Here is a 10325-nt window from a genome sequence, read left to right as displayed (position 1 = left end):
TCCGCGACACTTATCTGTTGAACATGTCGTCTTTTCGTAGGCCAACATTCTGCACCATACAACATAGCAGGTCTAATCGCCGTCCTATAAAACTTGCCTTTTAGCTTCTGTGGTACCCTTTTGTCACATAGGACACCAGATGCTTGCCGCCACTTCATCCACCCTGCTTTGATTCTATGGCTAACATCTTCCTCAATATCCCCGTCTCTCTGTAGCATTGATCCTAGATATCGAAAGGTATCCTTCCTAGGCACTACTTGACCTTCCAAACTAATATCTTCCTCCTTCTGAATAGTAGTGCTGAAGTCACATATCATATACTCAGTTTTAGTTCTACTGAGTCTAAAACCTTTGGACTCCAAAGTTTCCCGCCATAACTCCAGTTTCTGATTCACTCCTGTTCGGCTTTCATCAACTAGCACTACATCGTCCGCGAAAAGCATACACCAAGGGATGTCCCCTTGTATGTCCCTTGTGACCTCATCCATTACTAAGGCAAACAAATAAGGACTCAAAGCTGACCCTTGATGTAGTCCTATCCTAATCGGGAAGTCATCCGTGTCTCCATCACTTGTTCGAATTCTAGTCACAACATTGTTGTACATGTCCTTAATGAGCCCGACGTACTTCGTTGGGACTTTATGTTTGTCCAAAGCCCACCACATAACATTCCTTGGTATTTTATCATAAGCCTTCTCCAAGTCAATAAAAACCATGTGTATGTCCTTCTTCTCCCTATACCGCTCCATAACTTGTCTTGTTAAGAAAATGGCTTCCATGGTTGACCTTCCGGGCATGAAACCAAATTGGTTCATAGAGACCCGCATTATTGCTCTCAAGCGATGCTCGATAACTCTATCCCATAGCTTCATAGTATGACTCATCAACTTAATTCCCCGGTAATTAGTATAACTTTGAATATCCCCTTTATTCTTGTAGATCGGTACCAATATACTTCTCCTCCACTCATCAGGCATCTTGTTCGATCGAAAAATATGGTTGAACAGCTTAGTTAGCCATACTATAGCTATGTCCCCGAGACATCTCCACACCTCGATTGGGATACCATCCGGTCCCAACGCCTTACCTCCTTTCATCCTTTTCAACGCCTCTCTGACCTCAAATTCTTGAATTCTCCGCACAAAACGCCTATTGGTGTCATCAAAAGAGTCATCCAACTGAAAGGTTGTGTCCGTATTCTCACCATTGAACAATTTGTCAAAATACTCTTGCCATCGATGTCGGATCTCATCCTCCTTCACCAAGAGATGCTCCCTTTCATCCTCAATGCACTTAACTTGATTGAAGTCCCTTGTCTTTCTCTCACGAACTCTAGCCATCCTATAAATGTCCTTCTCTCCTTCCTTCGTACTCAAACGTTAGTAAAGATCCTCGTACGCTCTACCCTTTGCCACACTTACAGCTCGCTTTGCAGTCTTCTTTGCCACCTTGTACTTCTCTATGTTGTCCACACTCCTGTCATGGTACAAGCGTCTATAACACTCTTTCTTCTCCTTAATAGCCCTTTGGACTTCCTCGTTCCACCACCAAGTATCTTTAGCCTCGCCTCCGCTTCCTTTGGTTACTCAATAAAAAGAGCAAAATAATGGAGGCCTGCCAGTAAATACTGACCATCACAAGCCTCCTTTGCTCTCCTAATGACAGAACATGTTCCCAGTTTGCTGTAGAATCCCACCATTCTCTTTCTAGAAGATACACCAGCCCAACATTCTCTGGAATTTCCTTCAGGTGATCATCCAGCAGGACAGAAGCACTAGACTTGTTACCTATGATGACTATAGTACCATAGTTCCTGTTACCAGGACAAGCAACAAAAATAATTTGTACTTCCTTTCAACCGGTATGTTCCTAACTAATCATGCAAGTTTCAAACTTCGAACATCAAGGTTTTTACTAATATACAATAGACAGCTATTTCAAAAATTAAGTATGCCTACCAGCTGATTTGCTTCCTCCCTTGAGAGAGGGTATGGTCTGATCCTGCTGAGAACCAACTACCAAGGCAGGTAAGTGGAGCTGAGGAAATGATACATCCCTTCTGAGGGCTTGGTAACTTTCCCAGAGAAGGTGGATCACAGATATCCAAGCAACAGGATAACTCTTTCCAGTTACATTAGGACCTTGAGTAATAAAAGATAAAATGAACCATGCTAATATAAGTTCACTGCTGAGCAGAAGACTGAAAAAAAAGGTTGCCAGCAGGAAGACTGCATACCAGTCAGAAGAAGCCTTTTTCCCTTGTACCACATTGCATTGCATGAGAGTTCGCTAGCCAAAAACCAATAACTTCTGCGATTGTGTTACGATGTCCAATTCATAAAATGAAATAATTTTTTCTGACAATGACTGATGGCATTGGAAGACGCCACAGTATCTGGGGCGACATTATTTTAAAAGCAAGTTCAGATTCTTTTTATAAAAAAATGTAACTAAAGGCCATCATCAGCTGAGTGAGAACATTACGAACACAAATTTTCAACTGAAGCCAGTTATCAGTGTTTTCAATTCTCAGGGTATGAACTCAAATATCTCATTAATTCAACCAGAGAGTTAAAGGAACTTATGTAACTCAAGAATGCTGTCGAGAGCTATGAAATCTGTGACACCAGTGAAGCCAACAACTGCAGAGCAAGTGCCAGCTCTCCTGATGCACGAACCAAAGGAAAAACACATTTCAGGATGCTTATAGATGAAAAATAATCTTTTTGGGAAGAATGAGAAGAGTTCTGAAGATTAGTAACCTTGAGTTGAGGTCAAACTTGTGTCTCCCTTGTGCTCCAAAGCATATAACACACTCACACAGTCACATCCCACGTCACATTGTGAGGAAGAAGATAAAAGGATAAGTCACCAAAGAAGGTCAAATAGCAGTTCTACCATTCCAGTAACAAAGCCAGCGAGGTCAGTGGTCAACTTGTACTTTTACCTGACAGGCTGAATACCTGAAAACATATACCAGGGTAACTTGGCTACTGTCAAAACCGACAGTATTACCTCTGCGCAAATATGCAATCTTATTCTCAAAGCCAGACAAGGCAAGGCACGGACGCACATTTATGAAAAGCACTGAAATATCATTTATGAAAGGGCGGGCCTAGTGCAAGCAGTAGAGTCTTACCGTCTGTGACCGGAAGGTCCCGGGTTCGAGTCGCGGTCTCCTCGCATTGCACAGGCGAGGGTAAGGCTTGTCACTAACACCCTTCCCCAAACCCTGCACAGAGCGGGAGCTCTCTGCACTGGGTACGTCCTTTTTTACTGAAATATCATTTGACCAAAACTTTTACAGAAAATACTTGTGTTCTTGTTGGAGAATGTCCACTGTTAATATTAGAGGGCAACAACAGAAAGGTTATCTTTGCTTCCCAAGGCTTGTTACTTCTTCGTTCTTCCTGTCCATCTCAACCCTACCATAATTGTCACTTTTTGCAACTACCGACTATTGATACCAAGCATTTCTGTCACTACATAACCAATGAGTGGTTCTGCACAAATGACACATCTGAAGATGCACTACTTCAGACCCACCCTATCTTAACCTCCTGAAGCTGCCCGTTCGAAACCTGTGCAGCTCCAAAACAATTCCCAGGTGTGTGTTTGAGTTATTTCATTCCAAAATCACTTTGCTCCTTTTCTTTACAATCAAGCTTCAGCCTTGACGCCAAGTCGTCCATGATGGCATATATCTCCTGATTCTCAGGATGCCTCTCCCTAATTTTGAATTCATCAACAATCTCATTTAAGTTCACCAGACGATGTCCAGGCCTGAACCTCTCATCTCTCTCTTTCATGATAGCCTTCACCCTGTGAACTTCTTCCCATCTCCCTACAGCAGCGTACACATTGCAAAGCAGTGCATAGTGAGCATTGTTGCTTGGTTCAAGCTCAATCAACCTGAGAGCTATCCGTTCCCCAAGTCTCCAATCCCCCCGGAACCGACACAGCCCAAGCAAACCACCCAATGCCCGTGCCTTCAGATCCTCTGGTATACTCTTTAAGAGGCCCTCGGCTTCTTCCAGAAGCCCAACACTCCCATACAGATTGGCCATGCACCAGTAGTGTGCAAATGTCGGCTTGAGGTTGTACACGGTGCTCATCTGCTCAAAATATGCCCTTCCGTCCTCCAAGAGGCCTAAACGGGCACAGGCGCAGAGAACACCAATGAAAGTGACTCCATCTGGCTGCACATTCCCTGAAAAGGCAGCACAGGAGTTAGATACATATATAAAGTTCAAAAATGCAAATGTAGCAATATGTTGCTTTCTGAAGAACTAATATTGGAAATCTGAACCCACCTGGTGTGATCATATGCTGGAACAGTTTGATCCCGTCACCAGGTTCACCATACACACAGTGCCCTATGATCATCGCGTTCCAGCATACCAGGTTCCTCATTCTGAGCCGGTCAAACAACTTCCTTGCAACCCCAGCCCTCCGACACTTGCCATACATATCAATCAATGCAGTCCAAACCAACAGGTTATCATCCTCAAAACGGCGCAGGAACACACAGTGCACCTCCCTCCCAGCCCCTAGCCTCCCCAGCCTAGCACACGCCGTGGCTGCCCCGACTATGGTTGTCGCCGTCCCCCTCACTCCTACCCCTGCCATCCACCGGACCACCTCCAGTGCCTGTTCAGGCCACTTCGCCTTGACGTACCCATTAATCATGACGTTCCATGACACCCAATTTCTCAGGTGCATTCCCTCAAACAGCTGGCGTGCGGCATCAATGCCACCGGGTGTGCCAGCTAAGGCCGTCATCAGGGTGTTGCAGGACACGATATCCCTCAATGGCATTTCGTCGAACATGTAGCGGGCGGACGAGAGGCCGCCGGCAGTGGCATAGAAGTGGAGGAGGGCGTTGGCGGCGTGGGGCGGCGGCGAGAAGAGGAGGCCGCGGCGGAGGAGCTGCCCGTGGAGGGCGAGCGCGGAACGGAGGTGGAGCCGCGGGGAGGCGGCGGAGGCGGCAGCGGAGAGGAGAGGAGGGAAGGAGAAGTGGTCGGGGAAGAGCGGTTGGTGGGAGCGGAGGAGGGCCGCGAAGAGGGAGAGGAGGGTGGAGAAGGGGATGCGAGGGCCTACGGCGCGGAGTGCGGCGTCGAGGGAGAATACCGGCAGGGGAGGAGGTAGGTGGTGGAGGAGGAGGCGGAGGATGTGAGCCGGCGGCGAGGCGGCGGAGCAGGCGGAGGCGGTGAGGAGGAGGCCGGCGGGGACGGCGTGGCCGAGGAGGAGGCCGCGGCGGAGGAGGAAGGCGTGTACGCAGAGAACGGAGGAGTGAGTGCGGAGGCCGTAGCGGAGGAAGCCGTGGAGGTCGTCGCCGATGGTGCCGCCGCCGCCGGCTGAATGGGGGGAGGTGGAGGTGGCCGCCATCAGTGGAGAACACGGGGCGGCGGCGCCATGGGGTTTAGGCGTCTCAGGATTTTGTCTCGCTGACTAGTGGGCCCATGATGCAGGCTGGGTTCTCCCCTCTGGATCTGCCACCGTTGGGATCTCTGACTTTAGAAAATACCAACATCTTTACACAACTTCAAAAACCCAAAAACTCGGACACAAATTGTATTACTACACCACTCTTGGTTTTAAAATGTCATAATTCCATCATCCTTGACCTTGTACCACAAAATACCCCTTTGCTTCGTAGCCGAAAGGATGTCTGAGGTTTGCTTCGTAGAACTCCTAAGACAAATAAACTAAACAATAGCGTTATTCGTCATCTTAGATACTCATCATGCTTATAAGTATGAATTCCATTCTTAGATATCCATCATCTCAGAATTTGCATTTTCTAAATTAACATGTACATCCAATCTTTTCTCGGTTGTTACCAAGTCCAAATGTCAGCAGGTTAGAAAAAATGTGATATTTATTAAAGAGAAATTTTATTATATTGCTGACTTTGTTATGTTCTTTATAGAACGTAAAAAAACACTTTATTCCTTTTTGCAAAAAAAAAGTAAAAATAAAAACCACTTAGTATGATGCGAAGTTCTTGTATATTCAAATATTACGTGTGACTTAGCTAGGGAATTACACGTGCAAATACTAGCATTTGTGTGATTGGTTGCATGAAAGAACATATATATAATACATCTTAAATATGTCACATACTCCTTATGTCTTAAAATAGCTGAGACTTTAGCCATGGATCTAGACAAATATTATGATAACAATTTTGAGACAGATGGATCGAGTACATGTCACTCATGATATACTCGGCCATTTGGAGGTTCTTAGTGCCGGCTTGCATTGAGAATATTTATTGCTCAGGACTATAATTACATTGTTGAGTAATAAAATGCCTCACTTTTTCTCTTAAAAAGAAAAAAGATATGTCATTTCTGATCGGAACATGATTTAGCTAAAGGGTCAACACGGGTGCCGGCTGAAACTATTACAAGCTAGGATGTTCCCCGTTTCAATTTATTATTTTAACATAACGCAGTTTTCTAATTATATTTTAATTATTCATTTTTATATAGTATTATTTGTTAATGTAGATTTATAGTATTGAAAATCTAATAGTATTAAGTTTGTTTACAATACTTAAAAGCTGTGACGGAATTATTAATTATAAAGATTATAAAGTTTGATTATTGAGGTATGCATCAGAGCTAAACGAGATGGAGCTTCTCCCTATTTGCTGGGAAACCTCGGCAGCAGTCGGGTCAAGGCAACACCGCAAGACAGATCTGAAAACCAGCATTTTGCTGCATGCATGTGTATTTTGAGAAATTTGCTATAATAGGACTTCAAAGAAGTCGTTTCGCTAAAATAGGAAGAGAAAACTTCCTATTTAGCCATGAAAATAATGCTACTTTCCTATTTGACATCGAAACTGAAAATCTTTCCTATATGTCCTCAACTCGAGTTTTTATTTCCTATTTGATATTCCCGTCAGTTCCTTGAGCAACTACCGTTAGCTGTTGAAGTGAGGCGATGGGAAAAGACCAAAATGCCCTTTGAGGGTAGGAAAAGAACTCGGTGGCCTAGAGTCGCGGCTGTTCATCTTCTCCACGTACGAGGCCAAGAACGACACGCTCAAGAACGCGCACCTCTCCGACATCTGCATCAGCACGTCGGCGGCGCCGACCTACTTCCCGGCGCACTTCTTCAAGACCGAGGCCGCCGACGGCAGGTCCCGGGAGTACCACCTCGTCGACAGCGGCATCGTGGCCAACAACCCCACCATGGTCGCCATATCCATGCTCACCAAGGAGGTGCACCGTCGGAACCTAGACTTCAACGTCGGTAGGCCGACCGAGTACACGAACTACCTCGTCATCTCCGTCGGCACTGGGTCGGCGAAGCAGGCGGAGAAGTACACCGCTGAGCAGTGCGCGAAATGGGGCCTCATTCAGTGGCTGTACAACGGTGGCTTCACGCCGATCATCGACATCTTCTCACATGCCAGTTCCGACATGGTTGACATCCATGCACCCGTGCTCTTTCAGGCCCTCCACTGTGAGAAGAACTACCTTCGCATTCAGGTATGATACGCTTGTAGGATATACTAAAGCATATATATTCTGTTCTTGGTATAAAATCGACGATGATCGATGCTATCGTATTTATGTAGGATGATACTTTGACTGGGGACGCATCGTCAGTGGACATCGCGACCAAGGAGAACATGGAGTCTCTGATCGGGATCGGCCAGGAGCTGCTCAAGAAGCTAGTGGCGAGAGTGAACATCGACACTAGGGTGTACGAGTCCTGTTCCGGTGAGGGCACAAATGCAGAGGCGCTTGCTCACTTCGCCAAACAACTCTCTGACGAGCGCATGCTACGCAAGAGCAATATCAACTCCAACTAGCTCTCAAGTATCAATTACAGACTGGCAGTGGAATTCCGCACAAGGATCTTCAGATTGCAGAGTGGTCATTATATACACAAACTAGCAGTATGCCTCAGATAGATGTATTGCATGGTAGCTAGTCGTTTGTTATTTTTATCTACTTCTTTCTTCCTCCTTTTTCCCTTTAACTTGACAACAACTTCTGGTTTATCTTTTCCCATCGCCTCACTTCAACAGCTAACGGTAGTTGCTCATGGAACTGACGGGAATGTCAAATAGGAAATAAAAACTCGAGTTGAGGATATATAGGAAAGATTTTCAGTTTCGGTGTCAAATAGGAAAGTAGCATTATTTTTTAGGCTAAATAGGAAATTTTCTCAAATAGGAATCCTAACGTTTGCTTCTTTAAAATGAGACTTCAAACATTTGTTTCTTATTTTTCATAACATTTGGTCCTTTTAATCTCTTTTCTTATCTAAATACATGTATTTGTTTCCTGAAATGACTATTTTACCCTTGAGTCATTAAACACCGTGCGTGGCTTTGCTAGCTGCCGCTACTTGGCTGGCCTGGGCTAGCTGCCTTGTTGCCGTGCTGGCTAGCTTGCTGGCTGCCGTGCTGGCTGGCTTGCTAGTTGCCGTGGTGGCTGTCTGGCCGGCCATGCTGGCCTGGGTCGCTGGCCGTGGTCATGGCTGGCCTGGGCTGGCTGGCCGTGACCATGGCTAGCTTGCCGTCATGTATAGTTATATAACAGCATGAATTAACAAAGTGATTCATACACAATTACAAGCAATATATAATAACAAGAATTTAGCATAGACAAGTTCATCTCTTAAAACCATGTTTGTAGCATAAACAACATAAACATGTTCATCTCAGAAGACAATAATGTAGTTCCAAACGAGATCAAAGTCATATGAAATAAATCTTGAGTTTATATCTCATCACAACTAAATTAACTCATCATCCAATGTGTAGCTTTCTCTTTGGAGTCATCTTTTTTGGCGGCACCACGGTAGGCATCCTCACGGGGCTAGTGATGTTGTCAGTTTGTGAAGATGTGCCCTCTCCAAATAACATCGCAAGCTTGCTACACAATAGCTTATGATTGGCCTGTAACCATTGCATTGCTGCAGCTGATTCAGTTAACATTTTTGCTATATTGTCATAGAAAATGTCATCTCTGTAAGCCCTTGCAGCAGGATATATCTGGCCAAACCTTCTAAATCTTTTCTTGAAGTTTCTGACCATATGATAAAAGCATTCCCTTTGCTCTGCCTTGGGGAATACATTCTTCACTGCGTTCTCCAAGCCCTTGCAAGCATCAGAACAAACAACAAGGAGTGGAGGATCACCTATAGCTTTCTTCAATTGTTCCATGAACCAAGTCCAGTTGTCTGCTGTTTCCGAAGCCATGAAGCCATAAGTCACTGGATACATCCAATTATGACCATCAACTGCTACAGCTGCAGCCAAGTGACCATTCCACCTCCCATTAAGTGCTGTAGCATCTACGCTCAAATGAGGCCTACAACCTTCCAAGAAACCATCAATGCATGGTTTAAGGCCACAGAAAAAACGGTGGAAATATACCTCACCATCCACCTCAAGAACATCAATCTCAACGACACTCCTATGACTCCGCTTCATCACCTCGGCCTTCCACCTAAACAATAGCTCAAAACTTTCTGACCATTTGCCATAAACCTGCTCAAGAGCTCTTTGTTTACCCTATCATACAGTGTCATAACCAATTGTACATTTATTATTCAGATCATTCTCCAACCTCGTTTGCAGTTCCTTAGTACCAATGTTTGGTTGAACTCTAAGGATATCCACAGCCTTGCTACATACCCACTTGCAACTTGGAGTTGTAACCTGCATCCTCTGGCTAGACACACATTCATGTTTATCAACTAAAACGGTTACCTGCAAAACAAAAAAAATGATATTAATTTACATAACAAGAACAATGAATGAAGTCATACAAAAAATTATTCACCTCCACAGTTGTGCAACCATCCAATTTGTTGCCATTTATCTTCCAAGGACAAGGGCCAGTCATCTCATCACCAGACTTGCAATAAGCCCTATATCTCTTCTTACATGACTTCTCTACTCCTAAATGGAACTCTTTCTTGATGGCGAATTGGCGAACTGCCAGCTTGAACTCTTCCATTGTTGGGTACTGTGTCCCTACCTCCATGCATGGGTTGTTCTTGTCATATGAAATGACCATGTCACCTGGTACGTCGTCATTAGTAGGAATGGCAGCACCATCAACATCTTCCCCACGGTCATTATCATTGCCTTGTTCATCCATTCGACGATCAAATCCCTGTATAGGTATATTTGGTGTACCCTCATCTGTCAAGCCTAAAATCTCACACATCTGACTCTCACTCATAAGTTGAATTCGACCTTCATCATCATGAGTCTCAACTATTTGTATGGTAGCCCAATCAACTCTTTCCATATTTTCCACATTATTTATTTGGGAACTGCATAATAG

The 10325-nt window shown here is 44.7% G+C and overlaps 2 protein-coding genes across 2 annotated transcripts; one reads left to right on the top strand and one right to left on the bottom strand.

The window, feature by feature from the left end:
• Positions 1-1902: 1902 nt before the first annotated feature.
• LOC136494188 (pentatricopeptide repeat-containing protein At3g51320-like) lies at positions 1903-5478 on the bottom strand. The gene is made up of 5 exons (XM_066490345.1): positions 4314-5478; positions 3140-4210; positions 2763-2963; positions 2237-2665; positions 1903-2141 (listed from the first exon to the last, which is right to left on the bottom strand). Exons 1-2 carry the CDS (start codon positions 5386-5388, stop codon positions 3621-3623), a joined length of 1665 nt encoding a protein of 554 aa, XP_066346442.1. The 5' UTR covers positions 5389-5478; the 3' UTR covers positions 1903-2141; positions 2237-2665; positions 2763-2963; positions 3140-3620.
• Positions 5479-6638: 1160 nt separating this feature from the next.
• On the top strand, positions 6639-7831 carry LOC136492537 (patatin-like protein 1). The gene is made up of 3 exons (XM_066488518.1): positions 6639-6688; positions 6965-7505; positions 7595-7831. The coding sequence occupies exons 1-3, from the start codon at positions 6639-6641 to the stop codon at positions 7829-7831; spliced, it is 828 nt and encodes a 275-aa protein (XP_066344615.1).
• The last annotated feature ends 2494 nt before the right edge of the window (positions 7832-10325 follow it).

Source organism: Miscanthus floridulus, chromosome 11 (genome assembly GCF_019320115.1).
Source record: "Miscanthus floridulus cultivar M001 chromosome 11, ASM1932011v1, whole genome shotgun sequence".
Classification (NCBI taxonomy): Eukaryota; Viridiplantae; Streptophyta; class Magnoliopsida; order Poales; family Poaceae; genus Miscanthus; species Miscanthus floridulus.
Note: the sequence above shows the minus strand (reverse complement) of the source record. Positions and strands in the feature narration are given on the sequence as shown.